At 30.7% G+C, this 21,428-nt stretch overlaps 1 protein-coding gene across 7 annotated transcripts in view; it reads right to left on the bottom strand.

The window, feature by feature from the left end:
• Window positions 1–21,428, bottom strand: part of MYO6 (myosin VI) — a 189,619-nt gene that overhangs the window by 46,312 nt on the left and 121,879 nt on the right. For 6 of the 7 annotated variants that reach the window (XM_074310470.1, XM_074310468.1, XM_074310469.1 and 3 more), the window contains 7 exons: window positions 19,833–19,990; window positions 16,309–16,400; window positions 13,579–13,651; window positions 10,259–10,386; window positions 6,949–7,044; window positions 6,337–6,510; window positions 3,171–3,209 (listed from right to left, as the gene is read on the bottom strand). In XM_074310470.1, coding sequence (XP_074166571.1) covers window positions 3,171–3,209; window positions 6,337–6,510; window positions 6,949–7,044; window positions 10,259–10,386; window positions 13,579–13,651; window positions 16,309–16,400; window positions 19,833–19,990 — 760 coding nt within the window. Of the gene's footprint in view, window positions 1–3,170; window positions 3,210–5,899; window positions 6,003–6,336; window positions 6,511–6,948; window positions 7,045–10,258; window positions 10,387–13,578; window positions 13,652–16,308; window positions 16,401–19,832; window positions 19,991–21,428 lie in introns of those variants that run through there. The other variant, XM_074310472.1, reaches the window with a different exon arrangement.

Consider the following 21,428-nt stretch of genomic DNA (forward strand, 5'->3'; position numbering starts at 1 on the left):
GGGAGCCAACCTGGACCTCACACCAAATAGACATGGATTTGGATATGGTTATAGCTGTAACTACAGATAACAGATACAGATACAAAAATAGATTTGGATGCAGACACAAATATAGACATATCCCACACAAAGCTACCACAATGATTTTCCTAAATCCCTAACTCAATAAATCCTATTGGAGCCCTATCACCTCCATGTTGAAATAAAAAAAAAAAAATGTTAAATAATGAAACATATGACATTTTTTGTGCCATAAATCCCAATAATTTAGAAAATCCCTTCAGCTATCGGGGCCAAAAATGGTTTTTAAAAGATTTTAAAAATGCAAATCCTGTATCAAATGGCTTCAAGTGTAAAAATGCTTTATGTACTTAAATTTAATATCATGCCTTTCTTATTCATAGCATATAGTATTAGTTGTTTCTTCTATGTAAGAATAGTATTTCTTCTGTTAAAAACTATTTCTTGAAAACGAACAATTTAAACTTCTTTTTTTGGTTAAATTTCAGGATTATATGGCATACTTCTAAAGACACCTCTTCTTTTAGATTAAAATATCAGTGGACAGTAACTCTACATTAAAACATCTTTTACAAGTAGAATTCAAGCTTCTTGGGGAGAAGAGGGGAGAGAGAACTATATTATTTTTGTCTTTGTCTCTCCAGTACCGAGAATGAGGCCTTATACAGAGGAAGAATTGAATGTTCATTGAATTGAATCTATCACAATATTATCATAAAATTAAAATTCAACAGTGGTTGATTCTTTAAAAATAATTTCAATAGAACTCATTTAAAATTATGTAAATTAATCTAATCAGAGCAAATAAGGTAAATAAGAAGCGAGTACTATATAAAATGACTATAATGTCACTAATATCTTACAAATGACATCAAAACTTTCACAAATGAATATGAAAATAGTTTTTTGAAGGACTCTTTTTTTCCTGAGGCAATTGGAGTTAAGTGACTTGCCCAGGGTCACACAGCTAGGAAGTGTGTCTAATGCCACATTTAAACTCAGGTTAGAAGGATTCTTTCTAAGAGGTTTTAAATATAGTAATTCAATTCTCTATATAATTTATTAAGCTCCACTTTTTAAATTTTCTACAGTTAATTTCTCAACACAAGATTACCAATTTTGTTCTAAATTACTGTTTTTCAAAAGAAATAAAAATCAGTCTTAAACAACAAAACTTAATTATCATTGAGGATTTTCTAAATATGAAGCACATTTTATATGATGGCATGATCACAAAAACAAATGCACAGTCTTTTAGAATGAGTATACTGGGGCAGGGTACAGAAAGACAAAATTCATTTGGAGCTATAATTCTGGCATTATTTTTAAACCCTAAGTCCCAGGATTTGTAGTCAAACTTTCTATGTATAAGCATAAAATTGGTCATATTTTCCACTGTATGTGTGTTAAAAAAAAAAAAAAATCTGCCTCCTATAAAAAGGGTCAAAGTATTATCTATTTCTTCTATGTCAACCCTATCCATAAATAAAACCCATGCAGTAATACTCAAGGAAGTTACAAAGTGAGAAATTCAACATGGGAATTCTAATAAATTAAAAAGCAATTCTTTTTTTACAGCTAGAAAGTATTAAGTGTGTGAGACCAGTTTTGAACTCAGACCCTCCTAACTTCAGGACTGGTAATCTATCCACTGCATCACCTAGCTATCTTTAAAAAGCAATTCTTAAAACACTAAACTCTGTTTCTTTTTTTTTCCCCTGAGGCTGGGGTTAAGTGACTTGCCCAGGGTCACACAGCTAGGAAGTTTTAAGTGTCTGAGACCAGATTTGAACTCGGGTCCTCCTGAATTCATGGCTGGTACTCTATTCACTGCGCCACCTAGCTGCCCCCAACTCTGTTTCACAAAGTATACTAAACACTAGAGATAGAAATAGAAATATGAGACACTCCCAGGTTTCAATAAACTTGGATTCTAAGTAGGAAAGACAATACATATAGAAGGATTCAGCAGAAAGATAGATGGAAGGACCTACTAGTCCTAAAGATGGGGTTGTAGACCAAATGGCAAGGCTCAGAAGTTATTAAGACCACCCTGGCAGGGTAGACAGCAATACCTAGGCTTTAGGAGGATATGACAGCAAGGCCAATGATAAGGACCTTTCTCAATTCTGACTAGATATTGACCCCCTATTTCACTCCTTTCAGACTAAAAGACATTCTGGTACTACAACTAAAACATTAATCCCCAAAGTCCCTACAGTGCTAGAGTCTATATATAGACAGATTAGGCAGTGCAATGCTAAATGCTTTATTCTTAATCTTAAAATGAACTTTTTCCAAAACACAATCAGTCATGCTATTTTCCCCATATGTATAAAACTATGTTGTTATTTTGCTAAATCTTAGTATAACAATCACATAAACTCTGGAACTCATAAGTCATTACCCTCTCTGGGTATTCCCCTGGAGTTCTTTCCTCCTCCTGACTGAAAAAGGTGGACAATGGAGAATTCCTCTCAGATCCTCCATTTAAGAAGGAGACATAGAACAGCTCTCTCTGATCTGGCTACTCTTCTATACTTCATCATTGTCTCCAGAAACTCATCTTCCTACAAGATCATATCAATCCTGAAATTCATCTCCTCAGTACTTCTACTTCTGATGTTCCTCCCTCTGATTGAAGAAAATGGACAGTGGACAATGGACAGCTCCTCCACAATTTCCCATCAAATAGCAGATTATTTTCCTATTCTTACCAACCATCCCTCCTCTCTCTGTTGTCTCATTCCCTCCACTTTTCAGATTCTTTTTATAGGTTGTCTTTTCCCATTAGATTATTTTTTTAAAAAAACAAAAGGTCTTTTTAGAAAAGTATTTTGTATACCCAGAAATTATATAGTGTCTATATGGTACATAGGAAGCACTAATAAATGCTTACTGACTAACTGACCTGAGGAATGACCAGTATATAAAAATACAAAAGGTAATTATAAAACATTTTGAAAATTATATATAATAAAAGGATTTACTACATAAATTTCAATTCAAGAATTTATTAAAAATTCAATACTTTAACTGGTGCTAGTCCCAAAGTTTTTGGTAGATACTAATAATAATGGTATCTAATAGTTAAAATATAAACTATAGAATAAGGGAGGGAAAGATATATTGTCTTCAAACATACTTACAGTGCTACGCAATTTTTCCAAGAGCAAATTTAATTGTGTCTGTAGAAGAAAAAAATGTGTTTACTACATCATAAAAGAAAAGTATACAAATAAATATTAGTTAAAATCAAGATGTGCTAAAAAAAAAAAAAACTTGTCACTACATTTTTTTTAAAAAGTAACATTACAATTTGAGAAGTGAAACATGCAAAAGGATTTGATAAAACCTAATCATGCAACATGCCCTGTACAACACAAAAGAAATTAATCACTCTATTTGCACAAGACACATCAGGAGTGGAAATGATTACTGCTACTAATATAAACTCCACACTTTAAAATTAATATGAAAAAAAAACAGATAGTAGACCCAGAAAACAAAATACATTTAAAAAGTGAAGTAACATTAAATATGTACATGGCTTATGGAAACCTGCACATAATTCAATAGCAATTCGCTGAGCAAATCTATATTTAAAATAAATATGAAAACAATGTCATATAAAAATGTTCTTTTAGAGACTATCAGTCACTTATAATTATTCATAAACATCTACATAAGTTCCATTTACTATTTTTCAACTGCCTTAGAGGAAAAGACTTAATTTTAGTTTAAACTTTAGCAATATTTTATATATAAAATAATTCTAACAATAAATTCAAAAAAATGACTTAATGTCCCTATTATTTAAAATGCTATGATTCTAGTCATGTAAGTCATCCTACTTCAGTTCTAGAATTAAATATTCCACCTAATTTGCCAAGAAACTACAAATGATGAATGTCCTCTAATCCTACCTATACTGTTGTCTGAATTATTTTATATATTCCTAACAAGAAAGTTTGTTTCTAAAACTTATACTAATACTAACAATGCACAGCACCTTTCTTCACTAAATCAATACAATTTATATTCACTTAAAACTGACTTTGGGAGGTCTTGAATATACTTATAACCCAAATGAATTCAAACTTAAGTATAGTAAAATGATTTATCAATTTGACAAAATATAGTTAATGACCCATTTTTTTGGAGATAAGATTTCTGACAACTTTCATATCTGATACACGGCTGACCAACCCACAAAAGCAAGAAAAAGGTCTCTCAATTAGAGAAAGAAATAGTTATTAGAAAGCCTATTCACTTTAATCCATGAGTATAGCAGTGAGCCACCCTTACAACTTGGGCATAAATTTTAAAAGGGCAGCAAAATGAACAACAAAAGCATCTGACAGCTGAAAAAAGCTAAAAAGTTTATTAGCCTGGGCTGTTGCAAGATTAAACAGCTCTCTAAAAGACAATAACTCCTATATTTCCATGAAATATATATATAATATTCCTCAGCCATTACAAAATGATAAACTTATTTCCAGCTTTTCAGGAAGCATATAAATTCATTTTTTAAGGAAAAAGTCTTTCAAGGGAGTCTTAAAATAAAATCTTCAGTTACCTGGAAATTTACTTCTATGAAGCCCTTCATCAATAATTCTAGAAAGTGAGGCAATACTACATGAGCTGTCTAAATAATAATGACTTATTAAACATATTTAAAATTAATAAGTACTATAGAATTTCCTTGGCCTCACCTCTCTACATACCTCACTCTGTTTTATCACTGTATTTGTGTAAATGTTGTTTTTATGCATAATAATCTAAGATTATAGAGAGCAAGTCTGTACTATACAAAATTGCTGAAATTTAGAATTATATTATTTATCCATATATGGCAAAATAATATCCTAAGCACAAAAAAAATGTTGGTGCAAAATGTTTCCAAGGAAAATGTGTGTAATAATATTTCCAGAAAATTGTTCTTAATTAGCTTAACTTTGAGTCTAAGAAGTTTTGTAAGTGGAAAAATATATATTGCTAGGAGAGATAAAGAAATGAGGCAAATTGTGAATCAGTTTTGAAAACTATTAAGTGGTTAAAAACAATTCCTTGAGAAATAGCATTAAATTCATTAAGACTGATATATTTTTTAAAAACTTTTATTTATAAAGTTAATATTTGTGAATAAAATAAAATAAGATTCAAAATGGAAAATTATTTAAAATTCTTGTGTTGAAAGTTACTTTCTACTGAAATGCTTTGAAACAAGCAATAGTATTATTTCTAAAAAATATTTTGCACCATAAGTTGATATATCAAAGTTTTCATGTAAATAATTATGTTATAGTTACATCTTTAGTCCTAATATATAAAAGTAATAATATAAAGTAAAAAATTAATATTCTAAATTCATAAGAATTTTTCTGACATATATGCAAAAGACAAAAACAGAACAATATCCCATGGAACTAGTATTAAAAATAAACATACTACGCTATAACTGATTCTTCATTCATCAAATTTTCAGGAAAAAAACCTGTATTACAAATCTTAAATCTGAAAAAATCAGGCAATTAAGACCAATAAAAGATTTTCCATTTTTAAGGTAAACTTTTTGAAAAATTATTTCCCTTGCCTAAAACAACAAAAAATTCTTCCTTTCAATATGAGCATAATTAAATTAGGCATGAAACATCTGTCAAAAGTAAATAAGCAATTGAAGCATTTAGTACTTGCCTTTTAAATAATAGTTATTATTTTAGTAGGACAATTTTAATAATAAATCATATATTTGTTAGCAATATGCACATTTACAATGCCACATGATAGAAAACACAGAAAAGAAATTACAAACTGTTTTGAGAAGGGCTCTTACTAAAATGGTAATAAAATTTATAAATACAAATCCATAAAGGTGATCATTTACCTGAAGCCCCTGGCTGTGCCTGCTTTTCCTCTCTCAACTCAACTAGTCCTTTCTAGCCATCCTGAGCTGGAATATCCCAGCTAAAATAAAACTGCTGAATAAGGAAAAGGAAACAGAAAACATGTGGAGAAAGTAAGGATTTGAATGTCAGCTTGACAGTAAGCAGTAGAAAGGAGAAAAATTAGGAGAAGTCATCAGATATTTTGGTTAGGCACTAATAAAGGAAGCATTTAGCATATTGCAAGTATTTCTGCATTTGCAGTTCCTTTCTAACTCATTAAACTTAAAGTTCAAGAAAAAAAAAAAAGACCTGTTAGGTCAGCTTTTATATTATAATAATGGATTTTTGCCAATGGCTTGGTTTATATCTATTTTACTTTATACAATAAAAATATTTTGAATGCAGGAAAAATTTAAAAGTTTAATACCTTGAATTTGTTCCCCACACTGATGAAGCTAAGCTTTCCTGCTTTTTGCTTAGTGTCTTTGTTGTTGTTTGTGGATGACTCAAATAATTCCCGAATAAATTTATCCCTGGATTCACATATTAAGGACTCAAGAGACATATGCAAAGCATCATTGTTTTTCTCAACAAATTGAGTCTGAAAAGTAAATAAAATAAATTTGTTTAGAACAAGGAAACTTCACAATATTAAAGAAATTTTTACTATTAAAGAAATACAAGCATCTACAAATGTAAGCATCTCAAAATTTCTGAATCTTTTATTTTTAGAAACCCTAAAACTATACTACTTATTACAAAAAGTTTTATCAGACATGGATAAAGTCCTTCTTTCATCCTAAATTTTATCAGTATTAACAAAAAAGGTGTTTTCCTATGATTAAAGCTGAGTCTTCACCCAGTGTCTACAGATCCCTAAGGTTTCATGAATACTTTAGAGAGTATTCATGAATTTGAGTTTTTTTGTATTTTCATAACTTTATAATTAGTTTTCTTTGCAATTGTGTGATTTTATTTTATCCATTTAAGAAATTCTGATAAGAAGTTCATAGGACTATGATACTAAATATATACTTACTGTTTCATAGCACACAGCTCCTGCAAAATGCCTAATGATAAAACCTTCATCATCTCTGATATTCCTGTGAATAGTCAGTTTGGATTTCCTGGGAATCTGTAAAGGAATCCACAGATCTTCAATTTATGAAATTATTGAATGATGAATTACCTAATCTGTGAGTGATTATTTAAAGAAACCTCAAATTCATAAAGTCCTTCTACCTTTTACTATAGGAATATTAGATACAGTTATCAAAGTGTTCTTGAATTATATATAAAATAATAAGTTATCATAATATCACACATAAACTAAGTATAATAACTAACAGAATATCAAAGCCATATTTAAGTACAACCTGACTTTTATAAGATTTGTTATTTATCATAGATTACAGATTTAGACTTAGAGGGGACATTAGAAATCATATAATTTAATCCATTCATTTTACAAACAAGGAAATAGAAACCCAGGAAGGTTGACTGGTTTGTCCAAAATCCCAAAGTCACCAAGTGCTTGAGTGAGAATTCAAACCCAGGTCTTTCTGGTACCTGGTACAGGGGTCTAATCACTACAGTACTTTTATTATCAGTCTCAGAAAATTTCAAATGCCCAATTAAAATTTCATTAATCCTCTTCCATTTAATAAGTGCTATCTAGGTTCATTCAAGGCACAAAGAAAAATGCCATACTGAGATTGTTTGTCTTCTCACACACACACACACACACACACACACACATATACTTGCACATACATACATATATATAAAAAATAAGAAAAGTAGCAGCTAAACAAATCTTAAAATTTAAGACTAATTATGAATAAGACAGATTTTGCATAATTATTGTGAGCAGAATGTAACATAAAAGTAAGAGGCAATTTGGAAGAATAGAAGCAAAGATCATCATAAAAGAATTATATGACAAAAAAAGGTGGCCACCTAGTAAAAATAAAAAAGACTCTAGATGTCAAAGAAAGCAATATTGGGTGGGTCTTCTATAGTAAACTCTAAGTTTACTATACAAGTTTATTACATAAATTATTATTATATAAGCATGTTCCAAGGGCAGATAGTAGCATGATTTTGAGTTAACCACAGAATTTGTGGAAAGTTACTGTTCAGTGGTGTTAAGCTTTGAGGGTGGAATTGTGAATGTACACTGTCCACTGCAAGCTAATCTATTTACAAAATTGGTCTTTATCTTTCTTTTATATTCTTCATTACAAGGGAGAAATAGCTCATTGGATGGCAGAGGGTCTAAGAATTTAAGGCAATGTAAAAACAAAGTAACCTAACAAAAATATTTTTAAAGAATATTTTAAAGGGGTGTAGTACAAAAATCTGGGAAGGTATGGTGTAGCAGTTTATAAAGGTTCTTAAATGCCAGGAAAAGATTTTTCAATTCAAATTGACATTTACATGAAAACATTTATAATCCATTATGTACAAAGCACTAGGATTTTTAAGAATACTTTTTCTTTTATGTTAAACAAAAGAAATGGGAATACATAAATAAATAATTCCTACCTTCAAGTGCATACATTCTAATAGGGAGGAATAAGAGCTCAGAGTATACTGTTTAAACAATAGATAGCATGTCAAATGGAATTTCTGAGCAGAAGAATGACAACCTACTAATCTCTGCAGAAGGAAAGACAACCTTAATAGTAAATATGGAGCCTGAAGGGAATAGAGGTACTAAGATCAATTAGAACAAAATGCTCTTATTTCAGGAAGGTGTGAACTAATGTCTTAATGACAATGAAAAAAAAAAAAAAACCCAGAATGAGTACATGAAATTCCAGAAGTACATCTTAATCATACTACCCAGATTTTAAAAATAGGAGACAAGTAAAATAAATGGTGTTTCCACTGACAGAAATAATTAAATAAAAAAACTGAATCAGATTTGAAAATGTAAAACATGACACACTTTCAATTTTGTAATGGCTACAAACATTAAATTCCATACTAATTCCCCTATACTTTTGTCATTTTGAATTTGTCTTTCCTGGTAGTAGATGTCAGTCATTTAACATGCTGAACAATCAAGGAAATATGTTATACTATTTCAAAGAACAGTGAACTGAAAAGATGTTTTCTTGCTAAATCTTTTGTTTAAATAATGATTCATTAGTGAGGGAGTTTCTCATCTGTTTCAATGAAAATTAGTATCTCTATATGTAAAATAAGGCACCTCTTATCATTTCTATGGTCCTTTTTAGTTTTAAAATTTTATAACGCTTATGCTACAGACATCTATTTTAGAAGACTGAATCAAACAAGTGACATTTATATAGTGCTTTAAGCTTTACAAAACAAAATACACATACACACACACACACACACACACATAGACATGCGTGCATGCGCAAATACATACAATCTCATATGAGCCTGGAAGATATTACGATACCTACTTGTAAGAACAGTTATGACAAGAAAGGTTAAGTAACATACATAGATTTTTAAAGCCAGCATCTGAGGTTGGGTTGAGCCTGGTCTTTCTCACTCAAATTCCAGAGTTTTTAATAACTATACTAAATTGTCTCTCTAATTAAAGGGCTTTCAACAAGATCACCAAAAAATAGTTACTTAAATAATAAATAAGAAGAAAATCTGTGATTTCATTAGCAAGAAGAATTGCTAGGGTTGGAAATTCTTACAATTCAGTTGATAGCACAGCTGTATCTTAGAAGGTAATTCCTAAGTAGTTACTTGAGACACACAAAGATTAAATGATTTGGATAAGCTCACACAGTTTCTTAGTGTCAGAGGCAGAGATCTTCACTGAATCTAAACAAAATACTTAATTAGTCTAATGATCATTATTTTGTGAAAATATAGACTAAAATAGTGTGTTAGAATTTCCATTTAGTTCCAGGATTCTCATTTTAACTTTATAAATAAATTAGAAAGTATTAATTGAGAACAGATATCTGTGCATCCTAGGTTGATTCTGAAAATTGCACACATGCCTTTTCTACTCATTGATTTCTCCCTAAATGGAAAAATTCAGCTCCAACTTTAAGCCTTAACTATTACATATAGTTTATCACATAATATATACCAATATTATAAAAAGAAAAGAATCTTCTAGTTTTTTTAATGTTCATTTACTCAAAGTAAAATTTTTAATGCTCCTTGGTATTCTTTTTTAATGTTCATTTACTCAAAGTAAAAATTTTAATGCTCCTTGGTATTCTTGAGGCATGATCCATTAAAGGCTAGCTCCATTAAAGCATCTTCAAAAAAATGAGTCCTAACTCCCTTCTTCACTACACTAATTTTTTTGCATAATACTAATAATGCTCTAACAGTAAACTCACAGTAAGGCGAAAATGGTCCTTGTGCTTCTGATGAACTGCAGCTGTAAAGTGTTGATCACTTGGTTGAGGAAGGCGATTTTCTTCATCCAAAATATCCAGGACTCCCACTAATTTTGCTTCAATTAAGTCTATTTAAATAAAATAAACAAAACATTCAAAACAATGTCAATTGTAACTAATCATAAAGTTTATAAGCACTAAAACAAATGTTACAATCATCACAAACTAGAACAATTTAAATAATCTATTGATTTTCTATGATAATTGTTCATTTTTACTGAAAAATTTGTCATTATAGTCCATTGAAAAATGAAAACACAGTGAATTTCAAAAAAAATTTGTAGTTTTTAAAAATTTTATCAAATAAGAAATTTATATTTCTCTTTCTGAAATAGTTAACAACACCTGGTAGAGGGGAAAAAAAAACTTTTCTCATTTAAATCATGACTTTGAAAAATAAATCAAATTTACAAAGCTTCAGAATAACAACAAAAAAACAAATCATTTTTTGCCTCTTCATAACACTTTGCTTCCTCTACAATTTTACCAAAAATTCAACTGCTCTAAAATTGTTTTGATTAAACATACAAGTTACTGTATACATTATTAGATTTTTTTTAATTTTCCCAAGCACCTTATTTTCAAAAGTAAATTTACAATGATAGCTCTAAAGGGATGGCAAAATCTACTGTCAAGAGTATAGCACAGGTGCTATTCTCAGTTCTGTTGCTAACCAACTATAGTATTTAGAAATGACAACTTCTCTATAGTTTTTTTTTTCTATAAAATGGGTGCAATACATGAGAAAACACTGGAAAGAGTACTGCACTATGAGTCTGAGAGTCTGGGTTTTGGTCTCAGTTTCCTCCTCTATAAAAGAGAGTGCATATAAACAAAAGTAAAAATAAAGTATGTATAATAATACCTGTATTTTCAACCCGATAGGGCTGTTGTGAAGCTCAAATGAGAGCATGTATGTTTAAGTTCTTTGCAAACTTTAAAGTGATATATGAAGTCAACTATTATTATTAATTGCCATCACTCAATCTTCTTCTGCTAAGTTATCTAGCATCTCCTTCCAATGTGATTTGTTGATCTTATTTTCTATCTATCCACATCAGTCTATTAGATAATTCCCTCTTTTCTCCCTTGTTTCTTCCTCATTAGAATTGTAACTTTTTGAATCATTATACTTTAGGGTTTATTATGTTATACTTTAGGTAGAGCAAGATCGCCAGAATATAAGTCAATATAATAAGTTTCCCCCACTACTGTTTTATCAATATGTTTCTTAAAATCTATTTGCTCTTTCTAGCCATATTGTCTGTAATAAATTCCAAAAACAATAATATGTTTTTATTTGTTCTTCAATTCACCTTCATCCAAATTCTCTCCATTGTGCTTTCCTGAATGGCGCCACATTCTACCAATAAGTCCTATTTCACCAACATCAATAATACCTGAGCAAGTCAAATTTATCTTTCTATATTAAGATCTCTGTTCATTTTGCTTATTACCTGCATTATGTGTATTTATTTACAAATATCAGAATCCAGAATTTACGCTGCTAGATTTTTTTTTTCTCACTAGTGAATTTCTAGGTATCTTTATTGTTATTCTTCTTCCTACACAGTAGCTATTCTATAGCTTAGCCAGTATATACAGGAAGTTATTTCAGACTTTATTTATTTTTAGTTTAAAGACCTTTTGATTTATAAGATTATAGGGAAAGACTGCATCTGTATGATCTTAGGCAAATCAGAAATTCCCTAAGTCTTAATTTCATTATGCAAAGAATGTGAATAATAATCCATATCCTGTCTATTCTCAAGGGTTTTTTTTTGGAAGGAATGTATATAAAAATGCTGAAAATCAAAGAACCTGGGCTCAAACCCTAACTTGGTCATTTAATTACCTAAGTAACTCTAAAAAAACTACTTCACTTCTCTGGGTCTGTTTTTTCATCTATAAAATGAGGATACTGAACTAAATGTCCTTCAAAATCTCTTTGAGTTCTAAATGTACAAATACTATGATCAAATCTATACATTTGTCATAAGGAAAAAATGAACTGATTTTAATTCATTCATTTGGTGAAATGAAAATATTTACTGAATAAATTCTATATGTACAAGACTATGTTAAGGAGTACAAGACCAGAGTTCCTTACTCTAGGACCTTCAAATCTAACTGAAGGAATAACCATGCTCAGAAATAAATATAATATAAGACTATATCTGAAAAGTAACATTTAAGAGGTTAAAAAAAAAACAGTTTTATGAGTTCAAAAGAAGATGAAATTATTTCTGGCATGTTCTATAAGACAGATATGGAATTTGAGTTGGGCCTTAAAAGGCTGAAAGTACTATGATAGGAAGAGACATGAAAGAGAGCAGAATTTAGAAAAAGAATACAAAGCCCAAGGAGGTGAATATTTAGGGAAAGGGGAATAAAGTTTTAGTGGAAAAAAAACATCAAGTGTTTTAAAAGTACTACACATGTAAGTTCTCAAAATTAATGTATCCTACCTAGTTCTCATCCATAGTTTGAAGAGTAAAAGACCAAATTTACAAAGAGACTTTCTCTTAACATTTGTGGTGAGCAGTAAGAATGAATACTGATTAAATAATCAGGACAATGGCAAATGATGATAGTAGAGAAATCATTCCTAAACAACACTATTCACTTTTATGCATAATGCTCTACAAACATTTTCTAGTCACAAACTGTAGTTATATTTTCAGTCATAGAAAGACAAACTGGTCCTAAAGACACAAGAAGTGAGTTATGAGATAAATCCTTTCTTTGATCTCTCTAGGAAGTTCATGTATTATCATATGCAAAAGACAAATGGTTCCATTGTCACATGCAATTATAGAAAATGAAATAGATATATTACTCAAACCATTCTCTCCCAAAATATTTAGTAGTTCAAAAATTATTCTGACTTTTATACTGTCACTTTCATTATTACATTTAATTTACTTTGTATTTACAGAATTTACTTATTCCAAAGTTCCTAATTTTGTTTTACTAGTCACATGAAAATTTAAAAGCACTAAACAGGATTATAAGCCCTTAGAAAACTTTAAACCAAAACCAGAGGTTTGAGTAGGAAGAATCCTTTACAAGAAGCAATATTAGAAAAATGAGTCTTTTCTCAATAATCACATCTAACTAATCACATCTTTATTTCCACTAGCCAATGTGTTTAATAGCCACAGATTGAAAAAAAAATACCAAGATGAAGTATCAAAATCTATTCTAAAGAAAATTCATCATAACCTGGCTTATTTCTCAAAAATATAAATAAGACATACCAATACAGTCCTGATTATCCACATAGTGTACTTCATTGACTCCTAAGCCTTCTTTTTGGTACAGTTCCTGTTCCTAAATAAAAATGAAATAATCATAGATATGAATGTCTCCTGAGGTATGAAATTGTTTTAGCATTTTATGCTGATTGTAGCATCATTAATAATTACTGAGTATATATATAGTAAAAAAAAAAAAAAATCAATCAGCAAAAAATCATTGGGCACTTACTATATATCAGGCATTGTTGGATGCTAAGGACACAAATACAATAAATGAAAAAATTCACATTTGCAAAGAGCTTACTGGAAGAATTCACCTTTGAACAGTGAATAGAGAAACTCTTTGTTTTTACGAAGTACATAAACAAGTGCATTCCTAGGACACTGAGTAACTAGCCCTCAAATAAATCAAGTATATGAATCACATACACAGAAACATGTCCATGTGCAGATTTATAAATTATCAGTCATGTAAATATCAAGTAATTAAGATCTTAGGACAATCAAGATAAACAAAGCAAACTGTCTAGAAGATACTTATAAACCTACAAGATAGAATCTATTTTATAGATTTATCACCCTTTGGTCACATTCAAAAAAGAAACTATATTTCCATTTTAGATTAAATCTTTTAATATTACTTATCTTGAACTAATTATCCTAAATTACACATAATTATTTTAGGTATATGTGAGAGGTATGTGTGTATATGTACATACATAAATGTACATATTTATAGTGGGTATTTATGTATATATAATATATATGTATACACATTTATAGTATGTATACACATTTATAGTATGTCTACACATTTATAATATGTCTATAGTATGTATATTTGTGTTTATATATGCAAAGATATGCATGCACAAATACACAATTAGGTAAGCATAAGGGACAGTCAGGAAGAGTCAGGAAGTCTTGAATTCAAACTGAATTCAGACACGTAACAGCTATGTGACAGTGGGCAAATTATTTAACCTTCATCTTCTTCAGTTTCATCAAAATGAGAATGATAATAACACTCATGTCCCAGGATGATTGTGAGGATAAAATGAGATATTTGTAAAATGCTTTGCAAACTTTAAAACACTATATACAAAGTAGCTACAACTCCATGTGTATAAACTTATCATTTTATAAACTATTAGATGAAAATATAAACAAATCGAATCTTTTTTCTTAATTGTGTGGTTTAGTTTGGTTTGATTTATAGAGGGAAAGTTTCATAACAGAATATGACTTGTGCTTGGGCCAAGAATGTACCTAGTATTTGTCAAAATACTTAAAGTGTCTACAAAAGACTCTTCCAACTGAATATCAACTTGGTAAGTACTAAGAACATTTAGCAGGAGCAGATTATTAGACTATTAATTTTTAAACTCCTATCATTCTATAAAAGAAAAGAAAATACAAACAAGCCTTTGATCCTATGCAAGTCCACATCTATACCAATATTGACTGAGTGATAGGATGAAGACTACAATGAAAATTATATCATTTTAATACTAGCAATTCTTATTTAAACTTAGAATTTTGTCCAATAACTACTGAGCTGATACAGGACTAAAGAGACGGAATTATATTAATATTGACATTGCTAAAAATGAAAACAGAATCTCACTTGATCAATATTTATTAGACATCTACTACATGTCAGACATTATGCTAGATACAGTAGATACAAATATAATCAATGATAAAAATCCCTACTCTGAAGGAGCTTATATTCTATTAAAGGAGACACTATACAAACCAAGACATATATGTGTATACAGAATATGAAATAAAAACAAAGTAATGACATATAAGGTAGTTAGGAAAGACATTAGTATTTGGCAAAAGATTTTTGTGTCTAAGAGGGTGTTTGAGCTGACTCTTCAAAGAGGAAGGGGATTCTGTAAGGTGGATATGAAAAGGAAGTTTATTCCAGCATGGAATGACAATCAGTGAAAAAAAAGAAATAAACAACAGAATATCACTTTTGAGAAACAGAGAAGGGTAGTTGGGACCAAGTTATGCATAAGGTGGTTATGTATCAAATACAGAAAATAAATCAAACAGGATGAGGAAATTTATGTTTGGAAAATAAAGTGAGTTAGTCATGTATAAAAAACAAAGGATAACAAAAAGACAGATTATATACCACAACTGTACTCATGTAATTATTGTTTTAAAGTTTAGAGGGTAACTGCCAGGACTTTGCATAGATTTTCTATGAATAACAGGATATGAACAAGAATCCCAGAGGACAAGATGGCATGAATAAGTGGTAACATACAATAGTTGCAAAGATATCTACACTGATATTCCTAAATTCACCTAAGTAATGAAACAGTAAATTATCTAAGTATTTAAATTTTTTTATTCCCAACAGGGATATACCAATGAGAGTTTTATAGGAAAAATTATATTATTTGAATAATTTATTATTGAATATATATATATTATAAAATTATTTAAAAAAAAACACAAATATATAAATCAGATTTTTAAAGGTCCTAAAAAGAAAACAAAATATACTAAATTATATTATTTAAATTATGTATATAAATTATATAATATATATTATATAAATTATATTAAATATATTAAAGGAAATTATATGCAGTAGTTACACTGAAGTTCAATAATAATATGTTTAACAAATCAAACCAAAATCACTTTTTACTTTTGTCCTCTAAAAATCTATAGTATAATTTTACCAACAAGCATATTGTAAATTACCTCTTTCAAAATCCTTTCATTAAAAAACTGTTGTAGCTTTTCATTGCAATAGTTGATGCAAAACTGTTCAAAGCTGTTGTGTTCAAAGTACTCTGAAAGGGAAAATAAAAACCAAAGTGAATAATCTTTATTAGACCAATGACAACTTTATATTAAAATAAATTTTAATTGCATCCAAGACTTAAATCTATATTAAACAAAAATCAATTAAACAAAAAAAAATAAAATTCACTTTCCTATACTACCATGATAATACTCATTTTGAGACTTTATTTCCATTAAATATGAACTGGCTAGAAAAAGATATGCTACATTAAATTTCTGAAATAGAAATCCTTTAGAAATAGCTGTATTATATAAAGGCCTTATTCAGCATAACACTGAAAAAAAGGCATCTTTCACTGAAAGACACAAAAGGCAAATATCAACTAGTAAGCTGCATCATTTCCCACCTGGCCCTTCTCTGGACTTCACCAGAATCTTAATATGCTACAAAATCATATCAATCCTGAAACTCTCATCTCAGGTCCCTGCCCCTGGTGCCAACTCTTTCCTGATCCATCTAATTGGAAATGGTACAGGATGGACAATGCAGACTCCTCCTGGACCTTCTAATTAAGAAAAATATTCTGAGCAGTTATCTTTTAATTTCCCACTCTTCTGGACTTCATTATGCCCCCAGGATATCCTTTGTTTTTTTTTTTAATCATCCCCCTCCCACTTTTTAGCTTCATTTTATGTGTTCTTTCTCTGTTAGATTGTGAACCCCTTGAGTACAAGGGCTGAATTTTGCTTTTCTTTATATCCCCACTGCTTAGTACACTGTCTGGTACACAGAAGGAATGTAATAAATATTTGAAAATCAACTACTGCTAAGAAGTATATAGAATAAAAACTATAGAATAAAATGGCACAAAAATGTAGTCAACTACAATTAATATTACAGCACTTTATTTAATATAGAATATATCTCCCATAAGAATGATTCCTTACTCTCTCTTATTCTTTACATCCAGTTAGCCACTGTCAAGTCTTGTCAAGTCTATATCTCTAACATCTCACACATTTGTTCTCCTTTCTCCATTCACATAATCAGCACTTTAATTCCAGTCTTCTTTACCTCCTGGTATATTATAATAGCCTCACCTGCCTCAGATTGGTTCAACTACCTCTGTGCTCTTGTGTATGGGGCTCCTTCCTCCCTCTAATTGTAAAAGGTAGGGGATGTACATTTGGGAGCTCTTTCCCAATCCTCCACCAATTATGGAGGGTACCCAAGGAATTCAATTCATCCTTTCCCAGCTGACTTCTTTCCTGGACATCATTAACTCCAAAAACTCATCATTTGTATGATAAAACCAGTTCTAAAACTCTTATCTCCTTAGCTCAGCTGCAGGACATCATCATGCCACAGAGCAACTGTCTTATGACTTTCTTCCCAGCACTTAGCACAGTGCCTGGCATATAATAGACTTAAGAAATGTTGATTGATTCTGAAGACAATAAGTAGAGAGCTACAGATGCATATTTACTATCAGAATGTTTTCAAACAACACAGAAAATAAACATTTATTAAATGCCTACTATGTTTTCGTCACTGTGCTAATAGCTGAGCTCACAAAATGAGATAATAGATAATCCCTGCCCTCAAAAAAACTCACAATCTAATGGGGAGACAACACAAAAAATGTTCAAACTAGTGGAATACAAAATAAACAGAAAATAATAGAGCAACAACACTAGAATTAATAATTTAAGAAAGGGTTCCTATGGAAGATGGAATTTGACCTAGGAGTTAAAAGAAGCCAATAAGTAAAGGTGAGATAGGAGAGCATTCCAGGAATAAAAACAGCAAGAAAAATTATCTAGAATTAAGAGATCAAATTTCTTGTTCATGGGACAGCAAAAAGGCTAGTGTCACTGAATCAAAAATTATGTGTCAAGGAGTAAAGTAAGAAGATTGGAAAATTAGTCTCGGTTATGAGGGGCTTTGTTATGAGACGATTTTTTCATGTGATCCTGGAGGAAGTAAGATCCACTAGAGTTTGTTGAATAGGGGAATTTAGCATGATCTCTATGCTTTAAAATTTTATTTTGGTGGCTGAATAAAGGATAAATTGGAATGCAAAAAGACTTGAAGCAGGCAGACTCACCAGCAATTTCAATAATCCAGGTATAATATGATAAGAGTCTGTCCTAAAGTAGTGCCAGTGTCAGAAGAGAAACAGAAGCATATTAAAAGATATTGTGTGAAACTGACAAGCCTTGGCAACAGATTGGATGGGGGAGCGAGAGAAGTGAGGAGTTGAAGATGACATCTAGATTTTAAGCCTGAGGGACAAGGAGAATGTTTTGCCTTCTACAATAACAGAAAAATTAAAGGGGAAGCAAAGTTTAGAGAGAGAAAATTAGTTCAGTTTTGGATATGTTAAATTTAAGGTCCATACTGAACCTCCAGTTCTAGATACAATTAACTCAATGAGATAAATAAAAACAAAAATTTAAAAATTCCTAGAACTTTTTTGAATTTTTTTCTACTTATCATCTGCTTACTATTTAATCCATAAAATAAAAATTCAGATACATATAAATAAGAAAATATTACATAATGGATAAGTGGAATCCTTTCTAAGAACTTTAGCAATGGGGAGAATTCAGACAAACTTAGGAGGAATGATGTGGGGGAGATAGAAGGAGAAGGAGCAAGGAAAGAAGAGATAAAAATAATCACTCAGGTTATGGAACATAAGAAGGCTAAGGAAAAGAAAGAATGGAACATTAAAAGGAGAGAGAAACTAAAAAAAAAAAAACTGTGAGGCTATTGATGGAGTTATAACGGAGCAAAAATCTGGACAAAATGGAGTCAACTTTAAAGAAAAAAACAAGTGATTGAATGATCCAACAAGCAGATATGAAAATGGCAGTAAAAAACAATTACCTACTCTTCCCTCTAGCCCAGTGTGCTAAGAAGTGTGACAAAAAGAACAGGCTTTGAAGGTGCCAAGAATTATTTTCAGGAGAAATCTAGGTTTTGGCGAGTACCAGGTGATGACAAAAAAATTAAAAGTAAGAGATCTAAATTTACAGGGCCATAAATACAGAGCTAGAAAGATCTTGAAAACTATCTAGTTGAAATCCTTGAAATTCAAAGAGGTAAAATCACACAGATTAGGACCAATGACAGAGTATGGATTTAAACTCAATTTCTCTGACTAAATCTCACATTTTCCTCCTCCATCACAAAAGAGGATGGTTCTCAAAGAACAGAGATAAAAAGCAGAGCAACAGAGAGTTACACAAAGATAGAATCAAACTTACTTGTATTGCTGGTGGGAAAAAAAAGATGGTGAAATCACTTGCCCTGCTGATTTCCCCAGATGATCTTTTCTTGATCCCAAAAATCATTCAGAAGTAATCCTCAAGGAATAGGAGAACTTAACAGCTTAACCTTTAAGGTACATAGTGTCAGCATGCCCTCCCCCCAAAAAGGAAACTAAATTTATATATAAGTATATCAAACTTACCAAAACCAGCAATATCTAGCACTCCAATAAAAAATGATGATGTTTCAAAAGGAAAACACTGATTTACTCTGTTCACCACATGATCAAAAAGATGACTATAGACAGTTTTTGCCAAAGCATCACGTGCATTGTTGGCTTGCTCCACCTTCAAAGGAACTCTACAAAACAAATACAAAAATGTTCAAATATTTCATAAAAGATAATTCAGAGCATACAATATTACAGCTTTGGTCTGTGGCCACAAATGTACAGTTAAATCAATAAAGCCACTTAAATATGTTAAATAAATTAAATAAAGCCAAATAAATAAATAAATACAGCATCAATACATAACACTTATATTTTTGTATGTCTTCATCATACAATTCTCCCAGAAGATATCATTTCAATGTCTAAATGGAGTGTGGAGGTAACTCTGGATTCCCAAAAGCTATGACAATAAAGTACATGCTCTGGCATGTTCTATATGGTACCCAGCAACAGACCTACTCTGCTTTCCAAGGACCAGTCCAGAACTACCTAAGGAAAGTAATGCATTCCTTAGCTATGGTAATCCATAAAACAAAGTCAAATACAAAATGACCCTCAGTCCTGAGCAGTCAGTGACAGGAATAGAATAGCAGGAAAGATGGAAGAGGAAAGTAAAAATTACAATATTAGATATTCATAAACCTCAATTTGGTACTATAAATGTAAGCTTTTCTATCAACAGCCATTCATGTAGTCAACAAACATTTGTTAAATGTCTGCCATGTGCCAAGAAGTATACTAAGTGATGAAATCAGAAAGATAAAAATGCATCAGTCCTCTCTTCAAAGAGATTTTATTGTTACAGGAGAGACAACATATATACACATACCAACAGATTCTCATAATAATAAAGGAACTGATTATCTTAAGATTCTCACTCTAAAAAAAATTTAAAGAAAAAGAAGAAAAAGATTGCAGCTAAATGTATGAATTACTAAGATATATTCCATGGAGAGACAAAAAAAAAAAAAATAAAGTTTTCAGAATTTGTTTTTTAATGGAACAAGAAATATTATTTTATGGGACACATATTCATCTAACATCGAAGTACTCATGATTAAGTGTTTGCAAAAAGGCCACACACACACACACACACACACACACACACACACACACACACACACACACACACAAAATACCACAGGAAGTAGAAGACTACAGCAAGAAGAACCAGCAAAGACATTCAGTGGACGGTGATGTTTAAGCTTATGAAAACCAGGGATAGCAAGAGGCAGAGATAAGGAAAAGGAACTTTTTAGGCATGTGGGAGAGTCAATACACAGACCCTGAAAAAGAAGATGAAGCATCACATGTAAGCAATAGGAAGTAAGAAGAACATGACCAGACAAGAGTGTGTAGGAAAAACAAGAAAGATATGAAGGGCACAGGTTGTGAAGCATTCGGAATGTCAAAGAGAGTAGTTTGTATTCAATCCTGAAGATAATAAAAAACCAACTAATGAATATAAGATTAGCCTTGTTAGATTGGAGTTTAAGAAATTCCCTTTGGTGGCTGTGTGAAAATGGATTAGAGTTAGGAGAAATTTTAGGCAAGAAGACAAATTAG

Source organism: Sminthopsis crassicaudata, chromosome 4 (assembly GCF_048593235.1).
Source record: "Sminthopsis crassicaudata isolate SCR6 chromosome 4, ASM4859323v1, whole genome shotgun sequence".
In the NCBI taxonomy this organism is placed as follows: Eukaryota; Metazoa; Chordata; class Mammalia; order Dasyuromorphia; family Dasyuridae; genus Sminthopsis; species Sminthopsis crassicaudata.